This window comes from Myotis nattereri (genome assembly GCF_964212035.1).
Source record: "Myotis nattereri genome assembly, chromosome: 9".
NCBI lineage: Eukaryota > Metazoa > Chordata > Mammalia > Chiroptera > Vespertilionidae > Myotis > Myotis nattereri.
The window spans coordinates 41,392,551-41,407,035 of record NC_138084.1 but is presented as its reverse complement, the minus strand read 5'-3'; the positions used below and the strand labels follow the sequence as shown (position 1 = coordinate 41,407,035).

General features: G+C 40.5%; 1 protein-coding gene across 1 annotated transcript; it reads right to left on the bottom strand.

The window, feature by feature from the left end:
* Positions 1–2,009: 2,009 nt before the first annotated feature.
* On the bottom strand, positions 2,010–3,011 carry LOC308524051 (olfactory receptor 52P1-like; the record flags this gene model as incomplete). The annotated part of the gene is made up of 1 exon (XM_081098205.1): positions 2,010–3,011. The coding sequence occupies one exon, from the start codon at positions 3,009–3,011 to the stop codon at positions 2,010–2,012; it is 1,002 nt and encodes a 333-aa protein (XP_080954331.1).
* Positions 3,012–14,485: the final 11,474 nt, after the last annotated feature.

The window sequence follows — 14,485 nt, the reverse complement described above, 5'->3', positions numbered from 1 at the left end:
AAGTTAATCAGACTCTTTCACTCATCCATGCAGAAAACCTGTGTTAAGCAAAATTTTACCTTTGGCCTAAATAAGCTGTGTGACTTTTAGTTTATTTCATCTTCTCTGAACCTCCATCTCCTTATCTTTATTTTTATTAAAAAAATATAATTTTATTGATTTCAGAGAGGAAGGAAGTGGGAGAGAGAGAGATAGAAACAACAATGATTAGAGAGAATCATTGATTGGCTGCCTCCTGCCAGTGGAACCCACAACCTGGGCATATGCCCTTGACCAAAATTGAGCCCAGGACCCTTCAGTCCACAGGCCAACGCTCTATCCAGTGAGCCAAACCAGCTAGGGCCATTTCCTCATCTTCATAAAGTGAATACCTACCTCACAGAGATGTTGTAAAGATTCAACCACATAATGTACATAGAGCACCAAATCCAGCAGCAGAGAGCCAATTTTAGGTAAAACCACTTGTGTAGTTATTAGATCAATGCCTGTCTTCCTTATTCATTGCAAGCACCAGGAAGGCATTGTTTCTCCTGACTTGTCTAACCCATGCAAATGGGCTGAAATACTGTAAGCCGTTTATGTATAAAATAAATGAGTGAGTAAAGGAAAGACTGAATTCCTGGCAATTGGTAAATGCAAATAATTGTATAATTTTTATTGAGCTCAATTGATGGGAACATTTATTATTATTATTATCTTTATGTATTAGATAGCTATGTATCAGGTATGATTTTAAGGGTGGCAGAAATATGAAGAACACTGAATATTTAGTATCTACAGGTCATCTATGTCAAAGTAAATTCCCTGACAGAAAAAGTGTGGGTCCTTAAGAGCAAGAAATGAGAAATTTTGGTGGATGAGCCCAAACGACTGAATCTTAAATGTTTTTCTGAACTCTTCAGGCTGGCAGAAGCACCTTCCTTACCTTGCCAGAGAGCACAGTTCCTCTTTGCCTCACCCCAAGCTAGTGCTTTGCAAGAACATTCATGTTTTCTTCAAGATCCACGTATCATTGATCATTGCTTCCAAACCAGGTTATATCTTAGAATAGTGTAAGTGGAGAAGTACAATACCCGGCTCTAGAGAAAATAACTCACATGCAAAGAAAATTCCAGACTTTGTTTGTATGGTGTGCTTCTTAGTTTTCCTGTACAGAGAAAACCAGAGATCCGTGAACCTCAGTTGAGAAACATTGTATCAACATAATAAAATTTCTACACAGATTTTTAGTTAATAAGTTTTTCCCTTTTGTTGTCTTTTCCTCTTCTGACCTTGTATTCTAGGGTGGGTCAGAACTCTGTATACCACTCTTATGACTTTCGCAACTGTCTCCATTTCTTGGCAAAACTGAATGTAGGTTGTCCTAGCCTAGTGCACAAGGACATTCTTCTGATTCTTGTCACCAGGACCTTTAGTATCTGCTTTATGATTTTGAGATGGCCTAGGTAAGTCATCTTACTCATTGCTACCCATTGCTTCAAAGAATTTATTAGTAGCAATAACTTGTTTAAGCCTATCTAATCACTTTTCTCAATAGGATATAATGTTGGTCCTAGGACAACTGTAGTTACAAAATAGAGAAAAGTGATGTCCTGAGAAAAACTTAGACCCCTAATCCTGCTGGAAGAATGCTTAAAGAGCAGGTGTCAGAAAGGACCAAAAAACCCAGAAGATCCTGAAATTGACCCTCAGATGAGGAGAACAGGTGGGCTTGAAGAGATGAGAACAGAACAGAACATGTTATAATGGATCAGCTGGACCAAAATGAAAGGAGGAGAGAGTGCAATGATCCTGGCCACAAGGTGTAATTCTTCTTGTATTAAAAGGCCATGAAGACTGCAACTAAAAAAAGTCACTGAACAATAGCTTTATTTAGAGTAACATCCTTGATATCAACAATTTCTTGTGCTAGGAAGACAGAGTTTGACATTTAAGTTTCACTGGTCTCTTAAACATTTTTCCCAAGGATTAAGGGAAGAGGCTAGGGTTCCAGGGTGGGGTTGAAGACTTTATGACTGTGCAGTGCCCCACTTCAGCAGTCGGAGAGTCCCATCCCGGATCTGTTTGGTCTTCATGCCATAGATGATGGGGTTGAGCATGGGTGGCACAACAAGGTAGAGGTCAGCCAGGAGGATGTGGACGTGCTGGGGCACATGCTGGCCAAAGCGCTGTGTGTAGAATGAGAAGAGCCCCGGTGTATAGAAGAGAAGAATGACACCAAGGTGGGAGCCACAGGTGCCAAAGGTCTTAGCTCTTGCCTCCTTAGAGGAGAGGCCTAGCACAGCCCGGAGGATGAGTGCATAGGAGACAGCAATGCAGATGGAGTCAGTGCCCACCACCAGAGTGGCAGCAGTGATGCCATAGATGTTGTTTGGCTTTGTGCCCCCACAAGCCAGCTTCACCACAGCCATGTGTTCACAGTAGGAGTGGGCCACCACTCGGCTACAGTAGCTCAGCCTTGCCAGCAAGCAGGTGAGTGGAGTCATGAGCCCCAAGCCACGAAACACAGCAGCAGCCCCCAGCTTGCCCACAGCCTCTGGTGGCAGTAATGACCCATAGTGCAGTGGTCGGCAGATGGCCAAGTAACGGTCAAAGGCCATTGCTAGCAGGATACCAGATTCTACAGCTGAGAAGCCATGGATAAAGAACATCTGAGCAGCACAGGCTTCAAAGGCAATCTCAGCAGCATTTGCCCAAAAAAGTGCAAGGAGCTTGGGCACAGTGGAAGTGCAGAGCACCAGATCAATGATGGACAGCATGCATAGGAACAGGTACATGGGCTGGTGCAGTGCAGGCTCTGAGCGTACCACCAGCAGCAACATCATGTTGCCGAGCACTGCCAGGGTATACATGGAGCAGAAGGGAAATGCAATCCAAAAGTGGGATGCCTCCAGGCCAGGAATTCCCACGAGCAGGAAGGAGTTTGGGTTCTGATGGCTGTGGTTTGTGAATTGCATGGCCAGGTTAAGGTTGGGTAGTGTAGAAGACCCTACTGTCTTACTCTTAGCCATAGGAAGTCTTGACAGATGAAGGTATTGGGATTTATTTTTATGCTGTGGCTGAAACGGAAATAGTAGCAGGAAATATTTGAATTATACCGCATGAAAAACATCCAGGATGAGAAGATTGTAGAGCAGTGGGAAATGATGCAAGGCAGGAAGGGAAGTTATCTTTACTAGGGCTCTAGGGAGTCCTTTACATTTGTGTCTAATTCAGTGATGTCATGGTTGTAGAATCCTCTCCGTGGTAAAGATGAGGGCTAGGAACTCTTAGAGCTTTCTTCTTTCTCCTGTGAATCCTCTTCTGCCTTTATTTTCTTCTGAATCATCTGGCAATGTAAGGGTACTGTAATTATCAAACTTCAGGAAGATTGGATGAAAGACTAAAATGTGGCTACTTTTCAAGATGGAAAGATCAGAACTGAAGAGAAGAGAAAGGAAAACAGGGAGATTTTGGATGGGTTTTTCAAGTCACTGAGCCCATGGTTACTCATAGATGAGGCTCAGAACCTGGATTCTGACCAGGAACAGCAAAGCACATGTTGAGGAGTTGAGTCTCTTGTAGCCTGCTACAGCCATAAGATTCCTAGGCTCATGTTAGTACTAGGATTCCATTCTTGCCTTAGGTGTCCAGTATGGATGCTGGTAGAACCAGGTGAGGTCATGCAGAATTGGCCTATGTTAGGTGTCAGGCTGATTTGGCCATAATATGTAATTTGATAAAGTTATTAAGAGATGATTGCATATGAAGTATCCTTTCTTATAGAAATCAAAGGTACATGAAAAAAAGAGGAGATAAGCGAATTTTAATAATTGGGAGCAGAACCACTCACTGTAAGCAAATATGGAGACTAACTTTGGTCAAATGATAGTACTGAGTTTCTACACATCCCCACCTCTTCTATTTGTCCATTATCTATATTCTCTATATCCCCTGATCTTCCTTCACCTACATGTACTTTCTCGTTTTTCTCTTATCCACTAGACAGCCAGTGATTGGGAATTTGAAAAAGAGGGGAGATTAGTAAGAAAATTTAAGAAGGGGACATTAGAGGGGAGAGGAGATGAGGATGAAGAGGAAAGAAAAAATAAGAAATAGACATAAGAGAGAGAAGAGAAGAGAAGAGAAGAGAGAGAGAGAGAGAGAGAGAGAGAGAGAGAGAGAGAGAGAAATGGACCTTTCTTACACTGGTTTCTAATAGAATGAAATGTGACTGTGTTCTAGTTGCTAGTTGGGACACAGATAGCTGACTAATTGGTCCCTCTGGAGACGGCCCATTTGTATCCTTTACCTTAAGCTGCAATACTCCTTGCAAACCCTTGCATCACATATTCATACCCAGAGAGATAGAGGCAGGAAGAAAGGAAGGAGCTCGGACCAGGATGCCTGCTTTTCCATCTCAGTGCCAACTATGGCTTGTAATATTGAACAAGTCACCTGTCCCTTTTTGTCTCATCATTCTGTCTTCCATGTGTTTCCTATTTTCTCTTCTGTGCTATTTCCCTTCCTGAGTTTCCATCATTCAGCCTGGGCCCAAACATATCCTGAGGGGATTTTAGCTTTGGTGGTGGCCAAAGGGTCAAGAAAAGAAAAACTGAGTAGGATGTGGGGATCTTGAGAAATAATATATGTAAAAACGGTCCATTCTATGAATGAGCACACTATGTGTTCGATTAAGCATGTGATTGTCTACATACATTTCTGTGCAAAATGCATGAACAAAGCTGTACTCAGAAGGCAGATACACTTAGGTAATAAATAGTTTTAGGAGTGTCCATGCTTTAGTGCTCTTTCTTTGGTGTGGAGAAAATGGAGAGCTGAATAATCCAGCCATAAATGAGACAGCTTTGCTTTCTTCTTTCTCTTTTCTTCTCCCATTTAGCCTTTAAATAATTGAATCAAGTTTCCTCAGTCCCTGAGCTGCCACTCAAAAAACTTTTATTCTATCTCTGTAGTTACCCAACAAAATGACCTTAAAGTTCATCTTGCCTCAGTCCCATTTGCACAAATGGAGAAAATGAAGTTGGAAAAGCATATGTTGAGCATAGTGTTCTAATATTCCAGGAAAGAGATCAAGGCCAAGGTGAAGGCCTTGAGGATCTCACTTCCTGGCCCTCTCACTTATATTTGAGTTAGAGCTCATGAAAAAATGTCTGGGAGAAGAATATTGTAGGGCACTGGGAAATGATGCAAGGTAGGAGATGGGCTATCATCACAAGTGTTCAAAGGAACCCTTGCCACTTCTGTTTAATTCAATGATCTCTGAGCTGTGGGCTGGAAGGTGACTGACATGGCTACAGAAACCTCTCCATAGTAAAGGTGAATCACTAGAGACTCTTCCAGCTTCCTGTGAACCCTCTTCTGCCTGTGAACCCTCTTCTGCTACACCCCACTGCTGTTTTCTTCTGATTCACCCCCTCTGGAGATCAGGCAAGGAGAGACTCCAGCCTCTTCCAGACGACTTGTCCAGAATAACTACTTTTATACCCTTCACCTCTCTTTGTTCTGAATTAACTTAGCATTTGGTGTAATAAAAGCCTTACTTAAAATACAAGGCAAAAGTAGGTTAATAATATTAATAAATAATAATACAAGAATAAACTCTGTGTTTTGTGTACTTACAACTGTAAACCTACATTTGCCACCACTGTATATAAGAATAGGAGCTCAAGTACCTGGAAAGGAGCATGTTCTTCATCAATGGAGCTGCTCCTGAGCATCTGGAAGCTACCTACCAAGAGCTCAACACTCATTTATGGAAGATGAAGGGCAGCCTGATTCAAATCCCAGCTTTACTAACTCACCAGCTATATGATCTCAGTCAAGTCACCTAACCTCTCTCAACCTGCTTCCTCATCTGTGACCTGGAGAGATTAATTCCTACTGTAGGGGCTACCATGAGGAATTATTCTAGGAGATAGGTATCTGAAGAGCAATGGCACCACATAGCACATAACAGTGATCAAAAAGTATGATTCACTTGTAAGTCCCTTTTATCTGAAGTGGAGACCACCTCTGTGAGAAGGTTATCTTAGTGGCATCAGGTCTTTGGTCTGATCATAGTGCGCCTATGATAGGGTTGAAGAGACAGACAGACTTACCAGGTCTGGGGCTGGGAGTGGTAGTGGAGTCTTAGGTACTGCAGGGTTTAGAGTGTGGGGACCAAGAGAGCTGGAGTACTTATCCTGTGATTAGAGCCCTAGCTGAGAGTAAACATTCCCTGGGGATAAAATCAATAAAAGGACCTCTGGGATGGTGGAAAGAGGTAGAAAATTGAAACTAGGAAATTTGGGCCATGATAGGATAGGCAGGAAAGATAGGATAGCAGAGAAGATTTACCCTAAAAGTTCAATGTGGCTAAGAAGGAGGAAGGTGGAGAGCACAAATAATTCTAAAGGCTTTTTGGCATAGAAACACCGTTTAGAATATTTTGCTTTTTTCCCCCTATCCCCTCCCCTCTGTCAAAAATATTTGCTTTTCTGTTTCTTTTGGGCAAGCTACTTCTCTGAATGTTAGTTCTTCATCTATAAAAGGAGAGGCAATGAATATTAAATGAGATGATATATGCAAGGCATTTACCATGTTGCCTGGTCTATGCTAACCTCTCAATAAAAAGCAGAATTTTTATTTTATCTAATTCAATGATCACTGATTGAACATCTGTTATATGCAAGGAATATGCTAGATGTTAGGGCATAGAGTTGAAGGGTGATGCCACTGTTCTTAAGGAGGTCACAGCCTGGTTTGGAGGACAGGCAGACAGATGCAAATTAATTACAATTCAATGATACTGTGAAGGAAAACCCCTATTCTGTAAAACTACTGTTTGGAATCCTCTGCTATTCTTTGGATGGCCTCTTATTCTGAAAAAGTAACTTTGCTTTCTAGCCTGCTTGAATAATGGAGGAGATAAACTTAGCTATCTGACCTTGTAGGCCAGAGACTAGATACACCCAATGCCATGCCAGGTGCATTTTTTAATTGGATAGAACTGTATAGTTTTCAAGGCCGCCGCCAGCAAGCACACAAAGGGCTGGCTCTTTTATAAAAAGGGAAGTTCTGCTTGTAACTTTGCTTAGATTTGGATTCATTTCCCTGAGCCCGCCGCGGTGAATAAAAGTGTAACTCCAAACTCTCAGAGCATTGTTTGGTTCTGGTCCGTTTTTTTCTGTAACAATACAAAAAAGACACAAAGGTGCGTTAAGAAGGGAAGTGGTTAGCTCTATAAAAGTCTGTTGAGAATTTAGGGTTTAGAAGTTTAAGGTGAGCTTGGAGGAAGGGGCACACAAGGGACAGAAGACAACATGTGTAAAACATGGTAGGAAAGAGATTATGGGCATGTTCTTGGAACCATTAAAGCCCAGTTCAAAGTTAGCACTTTCATGAGTCTTCTCTGATACTCTGAGTCACCATCACATGTTCTCTCTCTTCTCTTGTCCACACAGCATCTTATCAGATACTGTTTTTGTGATACTGCCCACTTTAAATCTTATTGGTATGACCTTAGGTGGGTTAAGTAACAGCTCTTAGCCTCTTGTTTCCTACCTACAAAATGGGGAGGGTTGTCATGAGATATGACATATAAGATCTTTAATACAGTGCCTGGAACATAGCAAGTCTTCAATAGATTTTTGTTGTTACTCTCAGTATGTTATCTTTCAGTTAGCTTTCTACACAAGGGGCTTTGTAAAGGCAGACACCAGGTGAATTCATCTCTCTGATAATGCTTCAAAGGTCATGATGATGTTAGGTTTTGGGAGAAAGCTGTTGAATAAGCAGATGGGATTTTGATCAAATGTAGGCCAGGCAGACAAGCTTGATTTCAGATAACCAGTAAGTCAACAAACATATATTGGTGACTTAATATGTATCTGGCCCTGTCTTGGAGATACAAATAATAGAGAAGTTTCTTGTATTCGAGAGCTTTCAGTGCATGCAGGTGATGGCGGGAAGAACTCGTGGAGGATGGCATGGCTTGGATGATAGAGAGGAAGGTGGAAGCTTTGTTTTTTAAGCACATAGATTCCCTGGAGAGCATGGAGGAATGGTACTATAATAATTAAATTTTAGGAGTGCTGAGTTTTGGCCATCCCCCATTTAGACCTTCCAGAGATACAACAGATTCGAATAGAGGGAATAAGTGACAATAGCAAATAAATGAGATGACTCTTAAAATTTTCTTCCATTACCACAGTGCTTAGAGCCAAACCTAGGATCTCTGTTATCTTGATGGGGCTCGGGGCTATGCATGGCTACTCATTGTTAACTTGTGATACCATTGGGCAGATTTTTGCTCAACCAACAATATTTACTCAACAGAATATTACTGATGTGCCAACATTTCTCTAAGTACTAGGAATGTAGTAGTGAAGAAAGAAGATTAAGTCCTTGTTCTCATGGAATTTCTAGTGCTCATTTAAAAATAATATATAAAAAATAGGTATTGAAAAGTTCTATAAAAAAGGGTAAGAAGAAATAATATTGTAATGACTTGGGTGACAGGTGGTTACTAGACTTATTGTGGTGTTCACAGCATAAGGTATATAAATGTCAACTCACTGTGCTGTATACTGGAATTAATATAATATTGTATATCAGCTATACTTTAATAAATCATAAATTAAAAACAAACAAAAAAACCCCCAAACACACACAGCAGGCATTTGTTTGCATATTCTAAGGAGACTCCATTTCTCAGTAGGTTTTACAGGGGAGGAAGACAAGGGTGGTGAGAGGCAAAGTAATTACTGAAACCAGACTACACTCTGCCTCAAGGGACACATGATTGAATGCCACATAATGGCGAGGGAGTAGGGTCTTTAGAAATCCAGGGGCCAGAACCCCAAAAGACTGGAGACTGGCATGGAGAAGTTCCCTAGAGTCATCCCCAGAGAAGAAACCAGGCCCATCATGGGGCCTTTTAAGGATATTCTTCATGGAGAGAACCTGCTGTTGTTTTTTTTCCTTTGGGGAGAAGACTAGCTGATTGTGAGGATATAGCCAGATCTTTCCTTTTCACCTCCGTCTTTCCTGCCCTCCTCTCGCTGAGGGGGAAACTGTACCAGCATTCTCTGAAGCCTACAGAAAATGAACTGAGCATCACACTGAGAGGTGAGAGCACACTGGGCCAGTGGTAGTAGGGGTAGACCAGGAGTACACAGGGAGCAGTAAGGGAGTTGGCACAAATGGGATGAAGGGTGAGTAGACCAGGGAGGGCTACTTTTGCTGAGATCAACCAGCTACCAAGGGCCTAGAACAAGGGCACAGTCAAGGAAAGAGGCCATGTGAGCTGAGGTTGGCAGAGAAAACTGGAATAACCAGGATAATGATAGAAATAGGACTAAAAATAGTAATCACTAAGGGAAGTCCCCAAAGGCTGAAGGGGATGAGTCCAGAGTACACAAGGCAGAGTCCATCTCTCATGTACCTCTCATGTCCAAACAATTTACCCTGGTCTCAGTCATTACCTCACCTCCTGATTCTCTTGTTTTCTATCATTCACATTCTTGTCTGTCTGAATCTAACAGAAGAACTTCTTTCTGTCCTCCTCAAGTACTTTATCTTCTACAAGTTTCAGACCCCACCATTATTACAAGAAATTCGTTTCTGCCTCCCAGACCTGTGCTCCTGTGTTGTGTATGAGGGGCCACCTTAGGAGAGCCTTAGCTAAACTACCCAGACCGGGTTAGTCACATTCCTCCTGTAAGTGCTGCTTGCTTCATTCCTACTTCACATTCTGACTCCACCTCAGACATAGCTGCTGTGATAGTCCAGGGGGAAAAAGATGGAAACCTGAAAGAGGGAGATGGAAGGGACAGATCAGGTTTCAGCAACAACCAGCTTTATTTTTACAGTATGGTTCTATAGACAGAATCCTGGCATAGGAGTTAGGAGATGGAAAATTTGTTCTAGATCTGCTACTAACGTCCCCCATGACCATTTGAGGGCTCAGTTTCTCAAATACACCATTCTAAGGTCTTTTCAGGATGAAAGTGTGGTCTACTGAATAGTTTACAGTACTGATTAAATACTCACTAGGTATGGAGTCATATGTACTTTTTGGGGAGACCAAGAAATAAGTAACCGGTTTTGCTCAGTGGATAGAGCGTTGGCCTGCAGACAGAATGGTCTCGGGTTTGGTTCCAGTCAAGGGCACATGCCCAGATTTCAGGCCCGATCCCCAATAGGAGACATGCAGGAGGCAGCCGATCAATGATTCTCTCTCATCACTGATGTTTCTATTTCTCTCTCCCGCTCCCTTCCTATCTGAAAAAAAAAATGACTCAAGCTTCCTTTTGTCATTTTCTGATATCTTGACTGTGAAGGCAGGAAACAAAAACAGGACAATGACATGTAAGGACTGGACAAACACTCATGCAGGCAGGGTGAAGGGAATTGGGGCAGGAGACCAGATAAGCAGAGTTGAGTTGTAAATGGAACTAGAGATATATTTTAGTTGAACCTGGAAAGAAAGGAGGTTGGAATTTTAAACAGAATAGGCCAGCTGTGAGATTGAGGTGTGGGGGTCAATAAACTGAGGGCCAGGGATGTTCAGCAGGGGCACACAGGAAGTAAGAGAGTTGTACAGGGACATTCAGGAAGAGGAGACACCTGTTTGGAATTGGAGAAGCACATTGACTTAGGATAAAGTGACAGCATATATAAGAGGACCTTCATTCATTTATTCAAGAAATAGTTAACAAGTTTCTACATGGTTGCTATGGATATTAGTGGCAGTAAATAGAAAACCACAGCCCTGTTGTTGTGGGACTTGCATGTCCATCCCAATGCTCAGTCCTAGAGAAAACTGACCGATACACATTAGACTTGGAGATGACGTTTCTACAATGAAGAGGGCCTTTATTCTGATCTAAGTAAATAAAATTGATGGAAGAATTTTATACACTTTCTATTTGTTCAGGTGTCTAAAATTGGGAGATACCCATAAGTCTCTGTTTGAATCTGACGGTGGTGTATTATGCAACAGTAGGAGAGAAGAAAGTTTCTGCAGGAATGGAGTCATTTACGCATTCGCTTAAAAAGCACTTTTGAACACCAACCATGTTCAGCCGAGTCTATGAATTTAGAAATGAGTAACTCATAGTCCTATAAATGAACAGACACATGCATTGGCAACACAGATCATACTCTCCTTACTTAATTTAGTATATTAACAAGTCCTCATTGAAACACTGAGAAAATCCTCCTGGAGGGGTCTGAGAAGGTTTCATGAAGACAGGGCACAAGCTTGGCAAGGTAAGGAAGGGGACAGAGGAAAGCATTCCAGATAAATTGTATGAGCTACAAGCATGGCTGCATTAGGAAGTGGCAGTGAATCTAATGTGGCTGAACATAGGATAGATATTTAGAGAGATGGTACGAGGTGAGGTAAATAATTTAGGCAGGAACAAGTTTGTAAGCATGTTGAGTAGTCGTCTATTTTTCTTGTAGCAACGAGATCTCGTAAGTGGTTTTCAGTAGGGAAATAACGTATGTTGTCTGTCACATTGCAGTGGATGGATTGAGAGTGTGTGCGTGGAAACTAAAGAGGAGGCGTTTATAGTGATAAAGGTAAGAGATGATGTGAATTTGCGAAGACACAAAGGGCACAGAGAGGAGAAGAACAGTGTGGAAAACTCAGGGGCACGATCAGGGGCATCATCATTGACTGAGACAGAGCTCCAGGACGTCTAGCATCTGGCAGAAGGCTGTGTGACTGGAGTATAATGAAGAAGAGAGGTGAGAAGGGATGAGGGTGAAAAGTGAGTAGGGACCATGAAGACACTTGTAAATCAAGGTGGATTCCATCCTCAAGTACAATGGTAATTCCATGAAGGTCTTGGGTAAGATCTGGCATAATATAATTTGCCTTTACATATAAATGGTCTCTTTGGTTATAGTATAGAGAATAGATTATAGAGGGGCCAAGATTCAGACCACAAAGATCAGTCAGGAGACTTTTGTAGACTGGAAGAAAGATGATGGTGATTTAAAAAGAATGTTGGGAGGGGAAAGGAAATGAATAAGGAATGACACTTTTTTTTTTCCAGATTGATAAGATTTGCTAATAAACTGGAAACGAAGGAAGAGGGAGGGATTAAATGAAGGAGTATCCCTGCATTTCTGACCTCAGTTGCTGCAGGATGGGTGGCAGTAATATGTACTGAGATAGATAAGGCATAGGAGGAAATAGTATGTGGGGAGGTAAGATTTTTGTATGGGCTGTAATTTGTTTGAGAAGACCACAGAACATCTAACAGGAAATGTGTAATAGCAGCAGGATAAACTAGTCTGGAACTCAGAGAAGAAGCTATACATTTGGGAATTCTTTGAACAGACATGGTAAAAAAGCCAACAAGAATAGGAGAGAACACCCAGAGCAGTATGAGAATAAAAGAGAATAAAAAAGAAAAGGAGAGAATGAGGGAAAAGAGAAGTGATGACAAGATCAGTCTAAGGAGCGTAGTGGAAATGGAAGCTAGATGGGGAAGGACTGGAAATTAAATGAGAAATGAAGAAGTTGAATACTGTCAAACTTTTTAACAAGTTGTGCTGTGATCGGGAATAGAATTAAGGGGTATTAGATGGAGGAAGATATAAAAAGCCAAGGATTACAGGATCATGTTAATGTTAATCAAAACAAAATTTTAGAAAAGGGGACAGGTTTGTGCAAGGGGAGGAAGATAGTAATAAAAATAGTTTTGGTACAATGCTTTACAGTTTTCAAGTTCTATTTTTATATGTGATTTCATCTTTCTTCACAATAAAACTCAGTAAGATGATCAGGGGAAGTATAATTATTTCCTTTACTTATAGGTGAGGAACTAAAACATTAAAAATACCAGTGAATAATGTCAGTTTCTGCTGGTAGACTGATGGCATAATCATCACTTGGGCCCAACATTCTAAAGCTTTCCCCTCTATAGCATGGTAATGAGTTAGAGTTTTATTTAACTTGAACATTCTGGATTTGAACTGATCGTGGAACATATGTGACACTGCCATTTACATTCAGGACATCATCAGTAAGTAACCTAACCTTTAGTTTTCTTAATTGAAAAGAGTAATCACATTTACTAAGCACTTTTTAATGCTCTAGATTTGTGTTAATCAATTTTTTAATTTAAATATTAAGAAAAATGTTCAGTTTCATTGAGATATAATTGACAATAACATTGTATTAGTTTAAGGGATACAACATCATGATTTGATATAGGTATCTATTACCAAATGATCACTACAAGTTTAGTTAACATCCCTCACCTTATATAGTCACAATTTTTTTCTGGTGATGAAAACTTTAAGATCTACTTTTTTAAAAAAGCAACTTTCTAATATACAATACAATATTGTTAACTATAGTCAACATACCATATATTACCATTCCACAAACTTAATTTATCTTGTAAATGGAAATTTGTACCCTTTGACCATCTTCACTCATTTTCCCTAACTCCTGGCAATCTCCAATCTGTTTTCTGTTCCAATGAGTTAGTTTTTTGTAGATTTCACATATAAGTGACATCATACATATTTGTCTTTCTTTGTCTAAATTATTTCACTTAGCACAATGCCTTAAAAGTCCATTCATGTTGTTTCAAATGGCAGGATTTCCTTCTTTTTATGACTGAATAATATTCACTGTGTATAGATACAACATTTATTTATTTATTCATTCATTCATTGTGCTAAGTGTTTTAAAAGATTATCTAAATTAATCCTCAGAAGAAATTTTTTTAGATAGGAACTGAAAAAATAGAGAAGGGAGCATAGGTCTAAATTTTGGGAAACAAATTTATTAAGCATATTCAAAGGAAATAATGATCAAAGGGAAAAAAAGAGAAGATAAAGGATAGCAGGAGGAAAAAGAATGGTATGAAGTTCAGAGGTCAGCCTTGCAATCAGGTGGGAGTGGACTATTGCTTTTTCTGAATGTCATGAATGCTGGAGAGGAAAGTAGGTGAAGGTAGAAGCATCTAGATATGGAAGCTAAACTAAAGCTAGGTGAGGGAGAAGAACAATGGACCTTCTCATGTTCTCAAGTTAGCTGGAGGTAGGGCTTCATGGTGAGATTTCTGAATGTTAAATAAGGAACAATGGAACTCCTGCTATAGAACTTGGAGGGAAGTGAATTATTAAAAGATGCCATCCTTAATTATTGTTTATACAGCCAAACTTGACATTTCAGGCTAGAGACTCTCCTTTCATAATTAAGAGTGCAGCTTGAGTTGGGAGGAAATAGGAAGAGAGTGAATGTTTTTGGTTAAGATTTGAATTAGGCAAGGATCTCCACCTTCTATAAAGCTGTTCTTGACCATACAAAGACCATAAGAAGCTCTTTGTCCATGCAATTATTTAATGAAATCTGCCTTGTGATACTAGCTCTATTGCTATTTAATGCCCTGATCACCCAATGATTTTCTGAGCACCCCGAGGGCAGAGATCATTTATAATGTTTCACAATGCATACTAGGCCAATTTTCTA